This window comes from Oratosquilla oratoria, chromosome 16, assembly GCF_046742065.1.
Source record: "Oratosquilla oratoria isolate Oo_2021 chromosome 16, ASM4674206v1, whole genome shotgun sequence".
NCBI lineage: Eukaryota > Metazoa > Arthropoda > Malacostraca > Stomatopoda > Squillidae > Oratosquilla > Oratosquilla oratoria.
In genome coordinates this window covers 10,836,785-10,857,656 of record NC_134792.1, presented here as the reverse complement: position 1 = coordinate 10,857,656, position 20,872 = coordinate 10,836,785, and the positions used below count along the sequence as shown (strand labels likewise).

The following is a 20,872-nucleotide window of genomic DNA, read 5'->3' as shown; positions in this document are numbered from 1 at the left end:
TGGGAGGTCTTGCAGATATATGGGATAGGAGGAAAGTTGTTAAGAGCAGTCAAGAGGAACAGTGTGGATTTAGGACAGGTAGGGGTTGTGTAGATCAGATTTTTGTGGTAAGACAGATATGTGAGAAAGCTATAGGAAAAGGTAAGGATGTTTTTTGGTTTTATGGATTTGGAAAAGGCTTATGACAGGGTAGCCAGGAAGGCACTGTGGGAGGTACTGCAGATATATGGGATAGGAGGAAAGTTTTTAAGAGCAGTCAAGAGTTTTTACAAGAGTAGTAGAGCATGTGTTAGGATTAGAAATGTAGAGAGTGAATGGTTTGAGGTAAAGGTGGGACTTGGTCAGGTATGTGTTATGTTGCCCTGGCTGTTCAGTCTATACATGGATGGGGTGGTGCAAGAGGTGAATGCAAGGGTAGTGGGTAGTGGGTTGGAGATGGTTAAAGAAAATGGAGAAAAGTGAGAGATAAGCCAGTTGTTGTTTGGTGATGACACTGCGCTTGTTGCAGGATCAGAGGAGGGATTGAGGAAGTTAGTGGCAGAGTTTGGAAAAGTGTGTGAAAGAAGGAAGTTGAAGATAAATGTGGGTAAAAGTAAGGTGATGAAATGTTCAAGGGGAGAGAGTGGCAGCAAACTGGAAGTGAGTATTAAGGGAGAGAGACTGGAGGGAGTGGATAGTTTTAGATACCTGGGTGCGAATGTGGCAGGAAAGGGAGGAGTGGAGGTGGAGGTAGAATGTAGATTTAGAGAAGTGAGTAAATGCCTTGGTGGATTAAAAAGTGTAATGAGAAATAGACATTTGGGAATGGATGTTGAAAGGAGATTGTATGAAGGAGTGATTGTGCCTACAGCACTGTACGGGGCAGAAACATGGAACAAGAGGCAATTATTTTGAAGGAGACAGTTTTGTAAGCTTATGAAAATAAATAGTGTGTCTCCTGACATTTTCTCATTACTTATTGAATGGAAGATTAGTTGGAAACATACCCATGACTCTCTTTAAAGATCTCTGACTCGTGGGGGGTGGGAGTTCTTGCAGTGGAGGAAGCCTCTCAGGATCAGGCTTTATAACCCCATTTTCTACACAGAAACCAAGGATATTAATGGAGTGCACAGACTTAATAGTCTCAGCATTTAGGGAGTGAACATGAAGGAACGTCCTAGGATGAGGTGGATGGATGGGGTGAAGGGGGCTTTGGGGAAGAGGGGAATGTCTGTTGAGGAAGGACGGGAGAGGACAGAAGACGGGTGAATGGAGAATGGTTGTACAGTCGAACCTCGAAAGCCCGGACCCCGAATGCCCGGACCCTCGTATGACCGGTCGAAATGAATGAAGGACGGACTTTTCAAGCAAAGTTCCTTATTTGTCCGGTAGGTGGCAGCGACAGCCGTACACGTGTACTCAAACCCAGCCCAGTCAAGCCACCACCAGGGCTGCCATTTCGTAGAATTTTGTACCAAAACGTAGTAAAATAGCGGCATGTGGCAACTGCACAAGGACATGAGGAAATTTTTTCTACATATCAGCGGGCTGTTAAAAACGTTCAAAAACTCAAACTTTTGTTTAAAAATCATAGAACTAGTTATCAAATAATAAATGGTAATCAAAATATTACTTTTATTGGTAATTGTGTTACTTATAAAATATTATACCCCAAAAGATACGTTTTTACTTTGTTTAAAAAAATTCTACGCTAAAGTTTCAGCTTTCTTTTAGAGATAATAATAATAAAAAAAATATATATATATCTTACTGAATATGTTAGGGCATGGGGGCCTTATATACATTCAAGAATAAAAAAACTAGAACCAACATTTTGTCAAAGTTTGACACATATATCTTGCTATGAAAGTCTGCACACGCCCGAGAAAAATGTATGCCTCGGTATGGCAACACTCCCATTCTACACGGCAGTGTAGAAAATGCGGCAACCCTGGCCGCCACCACTGTCCCACATGCATACCTTCCCATATTTCCATTGTACGTAATAAAAAATACAGTACAGTACAGTAGTCCCTCGAATAACGCGGGGGTTAGGTTCCTGAAATTACCGCGTATAACCAAATCCGCGTATGCTGATATTTCATATTAAATACGGGGGTAAAACTTTAGTTTCGACCATGGGAGTAATATAGCAATAGAAAATTTAATATTAATTTTGTAAATTAAAATGTATCACCGTAATATGCAATTTTGTGTGCGGAAATGAAAAACAAAAAAGGTGCTAAAACAGATTTTTTAAGTAACAAAGTCGTGTACAACAAATGGTACGCCATGTTTGTTATGGTAGATGCCGACGTCGAGGATATGAAAGGATGATAAATTCGTCTAAGGTAAACTAAACTAAACTAACCTAACCTGTGTTTATTAAATCATTACCTACAAATTAGATGTCATCTGGCTCGTCCTTGTTCTCGTCGTCGTGAGAGAAGTTGGCGGGCTTTTCAACCACTCTCTCAGCTTGCAGAGTATACAAATTAATATTTAATTTACTATTGCTCTATTCCTCCCATGGTCGAAACTAAAGATTTACCGGTTAGGTTAATTTAGTTTAGTTTACCTTAGACCAATTTATCATCCTTTCATTTCTTCGGTATATACTGTACCCCAGGTAGTTTTTGCAGCTTGTAGGATGGTAATGTAGACCTAAGCTTCAGAACACTTTACCTCACAGCTAATATCCACTGTACAAGTTCATTTATAACATCATGCAAATTAATTTTAAAAAAGAATAATGCAAATGCAATTGTACAAATATAATATTTATTATGTATCCTATGTAATAAACAAAACAATGTAAATATACTGTAGTCTGCGCCTGAGATGCACTGCAAGTTGATCAGCTATACCCCTGCCACCTCCTGGTTCCCTCCCGTCGTCCCTCTCTCGTCCTGTTAGCTGGCTTGTCCTGACGCCTGTTTTTGTTGCTGGCCACCACCACCATCACTGGAATTCTATGAAATATAGACCCAAACAACTCTTAGAATTCAACACTCATGGGCTACTAAGCATAAATAAAAATAAAAATTACGTATTTGACAACATCTTAGAATGTGTCAATATAGTGATGCTCACAGTTTACCTTGCTCAAGTCATGGAAGTGGAATCGCTCCGCCATGTTGTCCCCTCTTGTCAGCTGACCACTCATCCCAACCCCCTCTCCTGGCTGTGGCTATCGGCTTCACCACTGTGAAATAAACACCAAATAACTCTCAATATTCAACATACAGAAAATTTATTTTGATCATATATGCGAATAATGTTCACTCAAAATTGAATTGATATCACAAACATAGCTTACCTTCATCAGTCCGTGGACTGGGTGGAGGTGATGGAAGTAGGGGAGTCAGGCGAGTGATCCAGTGCAGTGCGAGTAGATCTACATTTGCCTAATGTCGTCGGCTGAGTAGAGCTGGCTGATGTCGTCGGCTGAAGTTTAGAGAAGAATGCGGTGATTTTTGGTTGTTCAACCTCTCGCCTCAGTTGTTTGATAATTTCCAAATACGGAGCAAATCCACTTTCCATGCTATTCTTGACTATCAGAGCTCTGTCTAGGGATGGATCATATGCTGTAAATAGATCTATTGTGTGTTTCAAACTTCTTTGAACTTCACAAAGTTTATCTAAAGTCCAAGCTGGTGGTTGTGGTGAGCCACGATCTTCCTCCTCTTGATCTTTTTCCTCCTCACGTAGCAATTCTTCTATTTCTTCTTCCGTTAGTTCTTCCCCTGCGTGGTTCAACAATTCATCACTAATTTCTTGCTCCCTCATGTCTGAAAATCCGACACCACTCAGAATACTAGCGTAGCTCTTTATCTTGAAGACTTCAGCATCCGCAGTCGGAAAACCAGTAAAATCATTGACTGCAGACGACCACAACTTTTTCCAACACGCATTCACGCAATGTGCAGTGAGTTCATCGTGGCACATTTTCACCACAGAGATACAGTGTGCAATGTTATACTTTTTCCACCACGATCTTACATCCTCTCCCTCCTCATCAATTGCTTTCAACATGTTAGAAAAGTTGCGAGAGACATACTTGGCCTTCAACACAGCAATTACACCTTGGTCTAAAGGTTGAATGAGGGAAGTGGTATTTTTGGGGAGAAATTCCACTTGAATGTTGGGGTGAGCAAACCTGAGCGAATCGGGGTGGCCGGGGCAGTTATCAACAAGAAGCAAGACTTTGAAATCCAACCCTTTAGTTGTTAAATATCTCTCCACCTCAGGCACAAAACAGTTGTGGAACCAATCTGTGAACAGTGCAGCTGTTACCCAGGCTTTCTGATTTGCTCGATAGAATACTGGCAGCTGGTTTAAGTTTTTCCCCTTAAGAGCACGTGGTCTCTTAGTTCTGTACAGGAACATAGGCTTAATCATATGTCCAGCTGCATTACCACACAACAAAAGGGAAACGCGATCCTTCTGAGCTTTGAATCCTGGCGCTTGTTTTTCCTCTTGAGATATAAATGTTCTAGCTGGCATCTTCTTCCACTAAAGTCCTGTTTCGTCTGCATTGAATACTTGCTCTGGTAAATATCCATTGTCTTTAATTATCTTTTCCAACTTCTCTGGAAAAGCTTCTGCTGCCACGTGATCAGCAGAAGCTGACTCTCCCGTGATTCTTAAATTGTGCAGAGTGAACCTCTTCTTGAATTTATCAAACCAGCCTTTGCTGGCCACAAAAGGTCGCTTTTCTTCACACTTTTCACTGAAGTAGTCATACATTTCCTTGGCTTTTTCTCTGATGCTGAGCGAGTCTAAAGAAACATGACGACGATTGAGATCTTCGATCCAAACATTCAGGCATTTCTCCATCTGATTCAGCGCCGTATTTCTGATGTGATGCGCCACTTTAGCAGAAACAGGAGCACAATGTGTCACGGCATGTCTGATGTCGTTTTCACATTTTTTTATGGTTCGCACAGAAGATTCATTAAGTCTATTCTCTGGCACATGATGCATAGGACATACCACTTCTCAGTTTGTCCAGAATGACGATTTTTTTCTGATAACGTCATACACTTCCTTTCTCGCTTAGCAATTTTTCCAGCCTTTCCTTGAATCTTTGTCTTTGTTGGCTTAGAGGAGTGTATCGGTGCCATGTGAAGAACACGTGGAGGGGTAATGAACACGACTTCCAGAGCAATTGACCAGCACTACGAATGGTGAGAGACTGAGGAATGGGTCACCGCACAAGTCACGGGAACAGGTAGAATCAAGTGCACCGCTAATGGATTGCAACCAACAAACAACCTTAACTTTACGAGTACATAAATGATCAAAGTGAGACAAAACAGCAATAATGAAATATTGGAAAGTGGAATATAATAATAAAATTAAATAAATATAAGTAAAATACAAAATATATAGTCGTTCCTCAGATAACGCAATTTATTGTAACGCCCAGGAGGTTGACACGTGACCTCAGGCAGCCACCCACGGCTTTCCCCTCACCCCACACCCTTGTTTGAGCAGTTCCCAGTGTACATAATGACCGCGTTATATGAGGATCGACTGTATATGGTAAAATAGAAAGCAGTCACCACAAATGTTTGCGATGTTGCCGTGTGTGTGCATATGCGTGCCCAACTCAGCGCGGATTTTAAAACAATTCTCTACATTTGAGATGGTTTTGAAATAAAATCTGCGTATGATTGAATCCGCGTTATTTGAGGGACTATTGTACACTGTATATACAGTACATTTACATGCCTGTATTACAGTTATTATTACAGAATTATTAGTATTATAGCATTATTATTACAGTATTGTTATTATTACAGTGTTAGAGTATTATTCTTATGTGTTTCTATGCCATATCATACATTACCTATACGTATACCGCTATGAAAATCTACGGGTGTTAGGGCGATATTTTCGATGACTGGACGTTTGTCATGACCGGACCACCCTTCCCCCCAATTAGTCTGGGCTTTCGAGGTTCGACTGTATATGGATGATGTTGTGATGGGGGGGTGTGAGGTAGTATGTGTGAGCAAATTTTGACGCAGCCCGAAGGGATTTCTCCCCGTCTTCTCCTTTATGCATGGGGGGACGAAGAGGGGGGGGGTTGCCGATTTAATGAAGTGGCCTTGCTGTGTCTTGCGACACTGCTTCTGACCCAGGGCAGTGGACAAGGTGCAGGGATGACCCATCATCCAGGAGGTGCCAAGCAGGGAAAAAAATACTTTTTTTTTTTTTTTTTTTTTTTTTCACCAGAGCCATATTTTTAATTTCCAGAGCCATTTTCGATACTTCCAGAGCCATGTTTTTGCAGGTTCGATTTCCTTCAAACTATTGGAAGGCTAACTCATGTCGGAGCGAGTTTGCATATGTACAGTGTACGTACGTATGCATGCGGTGATGTGGTATTGGGTATGGTGCATTGTACATGTAGTCAGCGCATTGATAGGGCAGCTAGCTGCATGCAACCAATGAACTTCCCTGCATACAGGTACCATGCAGTTCGCAACTAGTGAAATTATGTAGCATGATAGTCGTGTAGAGTCTAGTCAACATGTACTAGTATACGCGCGCATGCAGCTGATACGAAGTTAGGCTAGGTAAGCCATTGAACTCTAGCAGCTATACCGCGTACACACATGTACTTACAACAATAAATTAAAGTTGATTGATGCGTTGCGTTTATGATATCGATTGATAATGCAATGATTGATCACGGGTAAGCTGTGTTTGCTCTGATCCTTTCATCAATGGTGATGGGATTCAGGGATTGCCAAATGATGGATAATGCATGAAAAACGTTGAATCTTGTCGCAGGAGCGATTTTTTTGTGGGGAATCGCTCCCGCTATTGGATTTGCGAGAGCGACATTGGAACTTTCCCGAGCAAAATCGCTCGTCGCTCCCGTGTATTTTTTTCGCTGGTGCTAAGATAAGAGGTAGGGTGGAGGGGTGTGGAGTGTATTCAGGGATGGAATGGGTGGGAATGATTTTATGCCTCTTCCTTTTTGGCTACCTCCCTTGTACATACATACATATACCAAGGCTTTTTCCCCCTTACAAGGGAGGTAGCCAAAAAGGAAAAGGCATAAAATCATTCCCACCCATTCCATCCCTAAAAACACTCCACACCCCTCCACCCTCCCTCCCATCTTAGCACCTCATAGATGACGGGCCATCCCTGCACCCTGTCCACTGCCCTGGGTCAGAAGCAGTGTCGCAAGACACAGCACATCCACAGCAAGGCCGTTTCATTAAATCGACGACCCCCCCTCTCCGTCCCCCCATATAAAGGAGAGGACGGGGAGAAATCCCTTCAGGCTGCATCAAAATTTTGCTCACACACACTATCTCACCCCCCATCATGCAACCATTCTCCACTCACCCCTGTCTTCTGTCCTCTCCCATCCTCTCCCGTCCTTCCTCAACAGACATTCCCCTCTTCCCCAAAGCCCCCTTCACCCCATCCATCCATCTCATCCTAGGACGTCCCCTCATGTTCACTCCCTCTACATCTGCCTTCCATACCTCTTTTACTAGTCTTTCTTCACTCATTCTTTCCATGTGTCCAAACCATCCTAATACTCTTTCATCAACCCTATCTCCCAGCTCCCTTTCCACCCCTGTTCTCCTCCTCACCTCCTCATTTCTCACCCTATCTAGCCTAGTAACCCCCATCATACTTCTCAGACACTTCATCTCAAACACATTCAAGCTCCTTCTCTCTTCCTCTCTTATGTTCCATGTTACTGCTCCATACAGTGCTGTTGGCACAATTACTCCTTCATACAGTCTCCTCTTAGCATCCATTCCCAAATTTCTATTCCTCATTACACTTTTTAACCACTTCCATACGGTGCCGCCTACATAGGCGGCATGAGGAGCAAGTAGGTACTCGCTGATGCCGAAGTCGCCATCTTGATTATATTTATTGTAGTTGTACTTACGTAATTTTCATTCTCTCTAAACTGGCTTCATCAGTTTTCTATGGTTATCAAAATACACGGGTGAAAGAGAACGGACAATTTAGCACTGACTTTATTTTTTATAATGCGATTATTATTTCGAGACATCGCACGTCGGGCAGCTAATGCTGCCAGACATACGATGTGCTCCGGAGGGAAGATGTTAATCCACCAAGGCATTTACTCGCTTCTCTCAATCTACATTCTACCTCCACCTTTACTCCACCTTTTCCTGCCACATTTGCAACCAAGTATCTAAAACTATCCACTTCCTCCAGTTGCTCTCCCTTAATGCTCACTTCCAGATTACTGCCACTTTCACCCCTTGTACATCTCATCACCTTACTTTTGGGTTAAGTTTCTATTATTGATGACTTAAAGTGTTGTACAGTTGCTGCAAATATGCTTTTTTGAGATTTAGGACTTTAGGACAATAAAAATCAAAGGTAGTACTGGCCTTTTATTTCCACTTTGGTACATACATACATATACCAAAGGCTTTTTCCCCCCTTATAAGGGAGGTGGCCAAAAAACAAAGGCATAAACCACTCCCACCCATTGCAACCCTATCACACTCCACTCCCCTCCACCCTCTTCCCTCCCTCTTATCTTGGCACCTCCTGGATGATGGGTCATCCCTGCATCTTGCCCACTGCCCTGGGTAAGCAGTGTCGCAGGACACGGCACATCCACAGCAAAGCTGCTTCATCAAAACGGCGACCCCCCCCCCCCCTCTGTCCCCTCGTGCAGAAAAGGAGAAGACTGGGAGAAATCCCTTCGGGCTGCGTCAAATTTGTCTCACACATACTCACCCCCATCCTCCATCCATTCCACCTAATACATCACATCATCCATATACAAACATTTTCCATTCACCCCAGTCTTCTGTCCTCTCCTGACCTTCCTCAACAGACATTTCCCTCTTCCCCAATGCCCCTTTTACCCCATTCATCCATCTCATCCTAGGCCGCCCCCTCGTGTTCACTCCTTCCACTTCCGCCTTCCACACCTCTTTTACTAGTCTTTCTTCACTCATTCTTTCCATGTGTCCAAACCATCCCAATACTCTTTCATCCACCGTATCTCCCAACTCCCTTTCCACCCCTGTTCTCCTCACCTCCTCATCTCTCACACTATCGAGCCTAGTAACCCCTATCATGCTTCTCAGACACCTCATCTCAAACACATTCAAACTCCTTCTCTCTTCCTCTTATGTTCCATGTTTCTGCCCCATACAGTGCTGTTGGTACAATCACTCCTTCACACAATCTCCTCTTATCATCCATTCCCAAATGTCTTTCATTACACTTTTTAATCCACCAAGGCATTTACTTGCTTCTCTCAATCTACATTCTACCTCCACCTCCATTCCTCCCTTTCCTGCCACATTTGCACCCAAGTATCTAAAACTATCCACTTCCTCCAGTCTCTCTCCCTTAATACTCACTTCCAGTTTGCTGCCACTTTCACCCCTTGTACATCTCATAACCTTACTTTTACCCACATCTATCTTCAACTTCCTTCTTTCACACACTATCCCAAACTCTGTCACTAACTTTCTCAATCCCTCCTCTGATCCTGCTACAAGCGCAGTGTTGTCCGCAAACAACAACTGGCTTATCTCCCACTTTTCTCCATTTTCTTTAACCATCTCCAATCCCTGACCACCACAATTACATTTACCTCTGGCACCACTCCATCCATGTATAAACTGAACAGCCAAGGTGCCATAACACATCCCTGATGAAGTCCCACTTTTACCTCAAACCACTCACTCTCTCCATTTCTAATCCTGACACATGCTTTACTACTTTCGTAAAAGCTCTTGACAGCTCCTAAAAGCTTTCCTCCTATCCCATATATCTGCAGTACCTCCCACAGTGCCTTCCTGTCTACCCTGTCATAAGCCTTTTCCAAATCCATAAAGCCTAAAATCATCCTTACCTTTTCCTATAGCTTTCTCACATATCTGTCTTACCACAAAAATCTGATCTACACAATCTCTACCTGTCCTAAACCCACACTGTTCCTCACCAATTACTCCCTCTGTTCCTCTCCTAATCCTCACAATCAAGATCCTCCCATAAGCCTTCCCAACTACACTTTATGAGCTAATCCCTCTGAAACTACTACACTCACACTTGTCTCCTTTTCTCTTGTAAAGTGGAACTATACAGGCACTCCTCCAGTCCTCCGGCACTCTACCCTCTCTTAAACAAACATTAAATAACCTCACCAGCCAGTCCACCATCACTGTACCTCCTTTTTTCAGACATTTTGCATGACATCGATTCAGACCAGGTGCCTTACCTGCTCTCATCATCTTAACAACTACCTTCACTTCATCCTTCCTTATTTCTCCTCCATTTTCCTCACTCATCAAGGTAATTTTCTTAGCACTTCCCACTACAACTACCTTTCCCTCCCTTTCCCTCCCTATTCTCTTTCACATTTAGCAACACCCAAAAATACTCTGCCCACCTTCCTCTTACTGCCTTCACTTCCATCATCATATCTCCATCTGGACCGTTTATCTTTTCTTCTCTACTTGATTCACCTGTTCTTTCTCACTTAATCTCTTTCCAAAACATCTTGTTATTACTATCAAAATTCTCTGTCATGCTCTTACCCCACTTCACATCTACTCTCCTCTTTGCCTCCTTTATCTTATGCATTACCTCTCTTTTCTTTGTACCTCTCATATGTTTCCCTTGTCCTGTTTTGTAACCAATCTGTGAAAGCTCACTTCTTCTCTTCTACAACCTCCTTTGCTTCCTCATCCCACCACTCGCTACCCTTCCTTCTACTTCCTCCCATCCTCCTTGTTCTACACACCATCTTTGCACACCTTATGACTCCCTCCTTGAACAATCCCCATTCCTCCTCCACTTTTAGTTCTACTCTTATCCTTCACTCAGTCCCACTCCTCAGCCTCTTATTGTACTCCTTCTCCTTTTCTTTCTCATTTAAGTAGTTCACTCTAAGCACCTTCCTACCTTTTGTCCTTTTCCCTCGTTCTCCATCTATTCTCCACTCTCAACTTACCTTCCACCAGAATGTGATCTGATATTCCCCCACTCTCTCTCCTTAGAACATGTACATCCTTAACTCTTCCAATTATACCCCTATCTACCACTACATAGTCCATTAATGCTCTATCCGCCACCCTTCCATCCACCACCCTCTCCCATGTGTACTTATGCTTGACTTTCTTCCGAAACACTGTATTTGCCATCATCAATTCTCTAGACACATCACCATCAACTCTCCACTTAAAAAAATTTCCTGGTACTCCACATTTCCCAACCACTCCATTTATTGGTTCATTTCCTACCCTAGAATTAGGTGCCCCAATACTGCTACATTGACATTTCTCCCTAATCCCTCTATGCACTCATTTAAATCTATCCAAAAAGCCTCCCTTTCTTCTACACTTCTAACTACCAGGCCCATATGCACTTATAAAAACCCACTTTTCCTTTCTCAGTTTCACCTTCATCCACATTAACCTTGAAGAAACCTCCTTCCACTCCACTACATGTTTACCTATCTCTTCACTTACTATAGCCATCCCTCTCTCCCTCACCCTCTCTTCACTCCTGAGAACCTCCCAACTACACCCCCAAATTTACACTCACCCCTCCCTCTCAACTTAGTTTCACTCAAAGACAACACATCCATCTTTCTTCTCAAAAACATACTGCCTATCTCTTCCCTTTTACTCTCATCTGTACCACATCCACGCACATAAAAAGACCCAAACCTTAGGTTACTGTTTGGAAAACTCCTAGTCCCTCCTATGCCTTTTCCTTTTTTTTTAGGAATGTCCCCTGTGAGGCTACAGGGAGAAGGATGTCAAGTCTTATTCCCCGTCCTGTTTTTGTCGCCTCTTTATGATTCAAGTGGGAATACTTGGTGGCAGTATTCTATCCCCCACCACAGGTTAGGCAAAAAAAGGAAATGAATATTCAGAGAAATGGTACAGGACAGTAACAAGAGGTTGGGAACAGCATAACGGAGGAACAGTCGCAGTATAATAAAAGTGTCATCATTTCTCTGTGAACAGAGTCCTCCTCTATCATAGACAAAATTATGTGTGGCTCTGGTCCATAGGGGCACCCCATATAGACCTTAGAGTATCAACTGCATGCTACTTTTGTCTCAATAACATGCAGCCAAAACCCCAGACGGGTATTGGCACTTTGGTGCTACATTTAATATTTTGACATGTTCCCCTTATTCTTGATAACCATCTTGATCCTTCTGGGCATCAAATTGGCAAGTTCGGTAAAGTAGGTAGCATCCATTGTCACCCACATCTTCATCAGCTCCTGTCAGGACAGGGATGCTTGTGGGGCGTGACTTTTCCAGCTTGCTTTTCATCTGGTTCCAGGCATTTTCAATGGGGTTTAGGTCAGGGGAGTTACCTGGCCACTCCAAAACACTAATGTTATGGTCAGAAAGGAACTTTGTCACTGCCTTGGACCTGCGAGAGGGAGCACCATCATGTATGAAGTTACACTCATGAATATCCCAGAAAGTGAGCATATGGTCCCTCATAACTGCAATATATTTGCTTGCTTTCATTGTCACATTTGTGGGGAGAGTGTAGAGTCCACTCCTGCCCCTTTTTCCACTAAAGGTACCCTACACCATCACACTGCATGGATGTTTTAATGTCTTGACTGTGTACCACGGGTTGTATCTTGACACATCACTTGGTTGACAGACGATCTTGGAGCTTCCCCTAACTAGCCTGAAGGTGCTTTCATCAGTGAACATGATGTTCTGCCACTGCTGTGGTGTCCAGTCCTTATATTTCTTTCAGAATGATAGTCTTTTCTTCTTCATGGGCACCTTGAGCAGCGGCTTCTTGGCAGCATGTTGAGTAGGTAATTTTAGGTCTTTTTTGAGCCGATGTTGAATGGTTCTGACAGATATTTTTCAGTAGCTCCGGATGTTTTTTCTGTAGTCCAACAGTTGTAATGGATGGGTCTGATTGTACTTCTTGTCGTAGGACCTTGTCAGTGCATGTAGAAGTCTTCCTTGGTGCCCCAAAGCCCAGCTTTCTTGGTGAAACAGTACCAGGAAGGAGGGCCATGAAGAAGAAAAGACTAGCATTCTGCAAAAGAGATAGTGTCAAGGACTGATAGCTGGGATGAGTCAAACAGTAGCTGTAGGGGTCTTACCTGTAGGTGCTGGTGCTTTGGACATACACACAGGAGTGAAATGGCCTTTCTTACCACACTTATTACAGGTAGAATTTCAAGCTGGGCAAATAGTATGCATATGACATTGTCCTCCACAGAAATAATATCTACTCTTCATGGACAAAGTGGATGACAATACCTACAGCAACACTCCTAGAAGTTCCAGAAAACACTGAACCTTGCCAAGAGGCTGACATAGAGGCGAGTGCGACAGCACCTTTAGTATAGAGGTCAACCCGTGTGTCAAAGGTTCCAGACAGATATGGATGGGATTGATAACCCATGGAGTACTTTGTTTTCTTTTTATAGGGGGGAAGAATGTTATCATATTTAGTCATTGGACTTTTTCGTACTCTGAGCCGTTTGTTTGGCTGCATGTCATACTCTGTAAGCAATTGATGAAACTATCTGACCACGTCGTCATAGTCTGTTTGGGACTGGTTGGAGTAACAGTGATGACTCTCTATGTAAGTTAATTCCTTTCCTCTACTTATTCAACCATTGTGTAGATATTATATACTATGTCTCATATATTTTGTTGTGTCTACCCATATTTACCTAGTTGTATTTATCTAGTTGTATTTTATGGGAAGAGAGCTATGCTCAGAGTGACCAGCTTTTGTATCTCTCATGATCAAGTTTGTTCTGTATGTTCAGTAAATGAGAAAACATTGTATAAACTGTAGCATTTTCTGGCTTCACTTATATTTCCCCTGTGGTGGGGGAAAAGAATCCTGTCACCAAGTCTTCCCACTTGAGTCGTAAGAGGCGACAAAAATGGGACAGGGATTAAATACAAGGTATCCTTCTCCCTGTAGCCCCAGAGTGAACATTCCTATAAAAATTAAAGGCATAAGAGGGTCTAGGAGTTTTCCAAACAATACCCTAAGGTTAGGTCTTTTAATGTGCATGGATGTGCTGCAAATGAGAGTAGAAGGGTAGAGATTGGTAGTATGTTTTTGAGAAGAGAGGACAGGGGAGAGAAGGGATAGGTAAGCATGTAGTGGAGTGGAAGGAGGTTTCTTAAAGGTTAATGTGGATGAATGTGAAACTGGAAAGGGAGATGTGTGTTTTTGTAAGTGCATATGGCCATGGTAGTAAGAAGAGTGTAGAGGAAAGGGATGCTTTTTGGATGGATTTAAATGGGTACATAGAGGGATTTGGGAGAAATGTCAATGTAGTTGTATTGGGAGACCTTAATGGTATGGTAGGAAATTAACCAATAGACAAAGTGGTTGGGAAATGTGGAATTCCAGGAAAAAACTGTAGTGGAGAGTTGATGGTGGAGATGTGTCTAGAAAGAGAAGATAGGGGTGAAAGGAGAATGAATGTGTATTGACGATGCTGTGATAAATGAGGGGGAGTGGGAGTATGTGTGAGAAATTAACATAGCTTGAAAGGATTTCTCCCCATCTTTTCTGCACGAGGAGACGGAGAGGGGTTGATTGCTGAGTTAATGAAGTGGCCTTGCCGTGGATGTGCTGTGTCTTGCAACACTGCTTCTGACCCAGGGCGGTGGGCGAGATGTAGGGATGACTCATCATCCAGGAGGTGCAAAGATAAGAGGAAGGGAAGAGGGTGGAGGGGAATGGAGTATGTGGGGGATGGAATGGGTGGGAGTGGTTTGTATGCCTTTGTTTTTTGGCTACCTCCCTTATAAAGGGGAAAAAGCCTGTGGTATATGTATGTACTTATATTCTGTTATATAAGTTAGATACATACATATACCAAAGGCTTTTTCCCCCTTACAAGGGAGGTAGCCTAAAAGAAAAAGGCATAAAAACCATTTCCACCCATTCCATCCCTAATACACTCCACTCCCGTCCACCCTCCACCCTCCCTCTTATCTTGGCACCTCCTAGATGACAGGTCATCCCTGCATCTTGTCCACTGCCCTGGGTCAGAGGCAGTGTCGCAAGACACAACACATCCACAGCAAGGCCGCTTCATTAAATCGGTGACCCCTCCTCTCCATCCCCTCATGCAGAAAAGGAGAAGACTGGGAGAAATCCCTTCGGGCTGCATCAAATTTTTCTCACACATACTACCTCACCCCTCATCCCCCCACCCACTCCACCCCACACATCATAACAACATCCACACACAACCATTCTCCATTGTGGTACTCCCCAAGGCAGGCATAGCTCCTCTTGGGGATCGGTGCCACCTGCGTAGAGCTGATGGCCAGGGGTGGTTGCTGCCGTTTGGCACCCAACTCTTGGTGTTGGGGGGTGGTCCCACGACGTAGACGCTGCAGCTCCAGGACACACTTCAAATCATACAAAACAAAGCCCTAAAAACAATTACAGGCTGCACAAATACAACACCTACAGACCATTTACACCATGAAACAAAAGTCCTTAACCCATTCAACTCCGATGACAAGATGTCTTGTCATTTGGTCAAATAAAACAAAAAATCATAAAACACCAAAATGTTTGATCAAACACCAGAAAAATATGACGTCAATCCTCGCTTCGCTCGCAGCGAAGCGAGGACTGACGTCATATTTTTCTGGTGTTTGATCAAACATTTTGGTGTTTTATGATTTTTTGTTTTATTTGACCAAATGACAAGACATCTTGTCATCGGAGTTGAATGGGTTAAAGTCAAGGACCACCTCGACATGAGAGGCACACAAACACTTGCCGCAGCCACCACAAACACATCACACCCGCTACACTACATAGCAGAACACCCACACACACCAAGAAACATTAAAACAACACCCAAAGACCTTTATCACGCATTCTCTTCCTCCACAACCACCAAATACCAGCCTCCGGAAACATATTCATAATCATATCACTCACCGCTCCATTAACACACTGAAAGACAACACATTGCTGCATGCCAGACCCCCTGATATCCACCCTTCTGAATCCTCTCTCCCACTGCAGTGCGGCCACCACCCAGCACTTCTAAGCTACCAGAAGAGGCTGGATGACCGCATTGTGGACAGCTGCCCAGGATGTAACACTTCACCCCATACCATACAACACATAATGGAAGACTGCATTATACACAATCATGCACGCAAACAACACAACATACACTCTATAAAGGATTTGTGGGAAAACCCAGTTTCGGCTGTGGCATTCCTTGGGGAGACGGGACTGCTCGGACAGACAGTCTAGGGAACGACAACAACAACAACAACAACCATTCTCCATTCACCCCTGTCTTCTGTCCTCTCTTGTCCCTCCTCAACAGACATTCCCCTCTTCCCCAAAGCCCCTTTCACCCCATCTATCCATCTCACCCCAGGTCCCCCCCTCACGCTCACTCCCCCACATCTGCCCTCCACACCTCTTCCACCAGTCTCTCCCCACTCACCCCCTCCACGCGTCCAAACCATCCCAACACTTCCCCCATCCACCCCATCTCCCAATCCCCCACCACCCCCGCTCTCCTCCTCACCTCCTCATTTTTCACTCCATCCAGCCCAGCAACCGCTATCACACCTCCCAGACACCCCATCTCAAACACATTCAAACTCCTCTCTTCCTCTCTCATGTTCCATGCTCCTGCCCCATACAGCGCTTCCAGCACAACCACTCCCTCACATAATCTCCCCCCTGCATCCACTACCAAATGTCCATTCCTCATTACACTTTTTAATCCACCAAGGCATTCACTTGCTTCTCCCAATCCACACTCCACCTCCACTCCACCCCCTCCCGCCACATTTGCACCCAAGTATTTAAAACCATCCACTTCCTCCAGTCGCTCTCCCCCAATGCTCACTTCCAGTCCACTGCCACCCCCACCCCCTGCACATCTCATCACCCTACCTCTACCCACACCTATATAAGTTACATTCTATAATATATTTTCAGGTCTATTTGTATTTGAGTCAAATAAATTAAAATAACAATTAGAAACTTGGCTGCTGCTCCCAAGTTTTATTCAACTCGAACACAAATAGACCTGAAAATACATTACAGGATGTAACTTGTATAACAGAATATAAGTGAAGCCAGAAAAAGCTACAGTTTATACAATATTTTCTACATACCATTTACTGAACATACAGAACTCATCATATGGGTAGACATAACAAAATATACGAGACATAGTATATATTATCTACACAATGGTTGAATAAATAGAGAAAAGGAATTGCCATATTTGATGGCTCATAAGATGCACTTTTTTTTTTTTTTTTTTTAAGTGTCAGGAAATGAGCCTGCGTCCTATGAGGCCAAGGTTGAGCATTGAGGCAGTGGTTGGTGGTAAGTTGATGGCAACAGAGGCCCTGAAATCAAACCCCAGACATCTTGGCACATGTAAACAAAGTAATGATTGGTACTACACCACAAAACAACTCTCTTTCTTTCAAGGTAACAATATATAATAGGTCATACTGGTAATTCACATAGAATGACACCAGCTAGGAAGAATTTGCCTATGTGACCATGCACCACGCATTGCATGTACCAAAACAAAGACACCGTCGGTTACGCTCCGATGCCGAACCCAGTGACACGGGCAAGCTTCACTGCATTATTTACAGTGTGACACCGTTACTCCTTGAGCTAAGACACAAAAGATTTCTTTCATAAATGAAGAGTGTCATGGGGTAGGCTGGCTTGTGGTGATGGTCTGCATAATATTCTTGTAATAGGTTATGCTATAGTGTTTAAAACTTCCAGATTCCATTACCCCAACATGATGGGGCAAAAAAAAATTACACCACTACACAGTTGCTTATAAGATACAAGTGATACAGTTTGCCAAGGAAAATGGCAACAGAGCAGCTGGTAGGCATTTTTCGGCCCACCTCCAACCGAGAAAATGATACGTGCCTGATGAAAACAAGAGGAAGAACTTCAGAAAATGGTGAAATCAAAACACGGTCTTTGCACTAAAAAAGCTAAATGGTTGGAATTGGAAGAGGAGATGAAGGCTTGGGTTGTTGATCAAAGGAATCAAGGTGCAGTAGTAACAACTAAACAAATAATTTTTTAAGCTAAAGTAAAGACAGCTGCCAAAGGTCATGATGATTTTTCTGGTAATGAGGGCTGGTGTTACAGATTTATGAAAAAGAATGGATTAGCAATACAATACAAACTAAAACAAAAATATCACAAAAAATGCCCATGGCATATGAAAACAAAATTTTTGAGTTTCATAGATATGTTTTAAACCTCGGAAAGGAAACACATTTTGAAATAGGACAGATTTCAAACATGGATGAAGTACCTCTGTCATTTGATGTGCCTTCTAATAAAACAGTTAATTTTAAGGGTTCTAAGACTGTGACCATTAAAACCTCTGGCCATGAGAAAAGTAATTTTACAACAGTACTGGCTTGTTGTGCTGATGGCACTAAATTACCACCTTAACTGATATCTAAGAGGAAAACACTTCCCAAAGAAAGCATTCCACCAGGTATTTTGATTCATGTTCACCCTAAGGGCTGGATGGATGAAGATGGTGTGAAGCTGTGGCTTGAAAAAGTGTGGTCACGGTGTCCTGGGGGACTTGTCAAAAAACCATCACTTCTTGTGTGGGATCAGTTCAGGGCTCATGTAACAAAAGCAACGAACAACAGAGTTAAGAATTTAAAGACAACAGTGAGTGGCTGTAATACCAGGAGGATTAACATGCAAATTACAACCCCTTGATGTATGTATCAACAAGCCTTTCAAGGGGTACATGCATGAAGAGTGGAATGAATGGATAAGACTCCCACAACATGACCAAACACCATCAGGTTTCATCAAGAAGCCTACAATATCTCAAGTTTGCCAGTGGGTAAAAAATGCTTGGGATAAAGTTAAAACATATGACCTATATGAAGGCAATAACTCTTCTAGTAGTGATTCTGATGACCTGGAGGAATGCAGGGATGATAGGGACTGATTTTGTAGGATTTGAATTTGAATAAGAAAGCTACAGTTGTGCTAATTAAATTTCAGGATAAAGAAAACAGATTTATTTTCACGGATTTGAATATAAATACAAAAAAAAAAAAAAGCTACAACTGTACTATGTAATTTTCAGGAGGAATAAAACTAATTTATGTTCATGGATTTGAACTTGAATAAAAAGTAGGTAAACTACAATAATTTGTGTTTGATTTCAAAATTAATAGAATGAATTTATTTTCACTTATCTGAATTTGAATAAGAAAATACTATTGTACTAAATTTCATGATGAATAGAAAAACATTCTTTTGTATTGGAAATGTAATGAATATTTCAAAATTAACAAAGTATGTTTTAGAAAATAAGGTTGGTAAATCTGCTTTCACACATCCTTTGGGTTTGAAAATGTACTAAAATACTACATTTGAATTACGTGTAGAATGATGATAAAAATAAAAATATGAACAAACTTTACTACATCTGTAGTCTCACAATCACTGCTGACGCCATATGCCAGGTATGTGTTTACATCTCACAACAGGATTGGTACATAGGCTACTAGCAAACACTGAAGTTTTTAAATGCATAGTATTGGTATCTAATAATGATCTAAATGCATGTGAGAGTCTTCAAATATCAGATGAAATCCATTACTTCATATTCAAAGGTTAAATCTGCTTTTTTTTTTTTTTTCTCTCCATTTTAATGTCTGCCAAAATTGGGTGCGTCTTGTCTTGTGAGCCATCAAATATGGTATCTTACATAGAGAGTCATCACTGTTACTCCAACCGGTCCCAAACAGACTTGTAGTCAGTTTTGTCAATTGTTTACAGAGTATGACATGGAGCCAAACAAATGGCTGAGAGTATGAAGAAGTCCAATGACAAAATATTATAACACACCGGAGCAATCATCAATCAATCTGTTACCCCAGATCTCTGGCAGGAGACCAACAGCTCCTAGGTAACCAGCAACAGCTGTCAAATCCCATGAGTAACTCAAGGGAGAAACATTGTGTTGTCTTCTGGGTATGGCTAGGGTATTATAGGATGAGGTGTTCAGTGTCATCTGTGTGATGCTCTTCAGAAGAATTTCACATTCATGAATGTTGTGTGACACTGTAAATGCCAGTGTTTGCTTTATAGGTTGGATCCCATAAGGTGAAGATGTCGAGAGAACCTGAAGTGTCAGTGCAGGCCTTCCAGAAACATGCTCGGTTCTTGAGGGAGAAGTACGGCAAACAGGTGACGATCAACTTGCTTGGGACGGGGGTAACTGGAAAAAGCCAAGGTGAAGCTGCCTTGTCCCATATGTTCCAGGTGAGTTGCTGTGTTAATGTAAGTTATTTTCCCAGTAACATATTGAATAGTATGTCTAAACTGTTTACAGTTTCATTTTGTAAGTTTTTAACATGCTACTGTGTGCCACTCTGTTAGGACTGGTTATTAATTGCCATTCAAAGAGGAATATTGAGTCATATTTATTTGTACTGGCCTTCTTTACAGCTATAATTCTTAAATCTCACCTTTCCCAGCCCTATGACTCCACCTTTTAATTTTTTGGGGGCTTCTTATGGTAAGGGACAAGAATGCTGCTACTGCGTTTTCATGCATGTTGTTAAACTTGAATGAATGGGGCTGAGTGAAAGGAAAAGCCACTCCCACTTATTTCATCCCCACATACTCCACTCTCATTCACCACCCCTCCCTCCCACTTTTCTTGGCTCCTCCCAGATGATAGTTCATCCCTGAATCTCACCCACTGCCCTGGGTCAGAATCAATGCAGCAAGACACAGCACATCCTCAACAAGCCCGCTTCATCTAATTGGTGACACCCCCTGTCCGTCTTGTCATG

The 20,872-nt window shown here is 42.5% G+C and overlaps 1 protein-coding gene across 6 annotated transcripts in view; it reads left to right on the top strand.

The window, feature by feature from the left end:
* The window catches only part of Synj (synaptojanin), a 312,743-nt gene that overhangs the window by 40,487 nt on the left and 251,384 nt on the right, over nucleotides 1-20,872 (top strand). For 5 of the 6 annotated variants that reach the window (XM_076199351.1, XM_076199346.1, XM_076199348.1 and 2 more), the window contains one exon: nucleotides 20,163-20,336. The exons of the other annotated variant lie outside the window; for it this stretch is intronic. In XM_076199351.1, coding sequence (XP_076055466.1) covers nucleotides 20,163-20,336 — 174 coding nt within the window. The remainder of the gene's footprint in view (nucleotides 1-20,162; nucleotides 20,337-20,872) is intronic. 6 annotated transcript variants of the gene reach the window in all.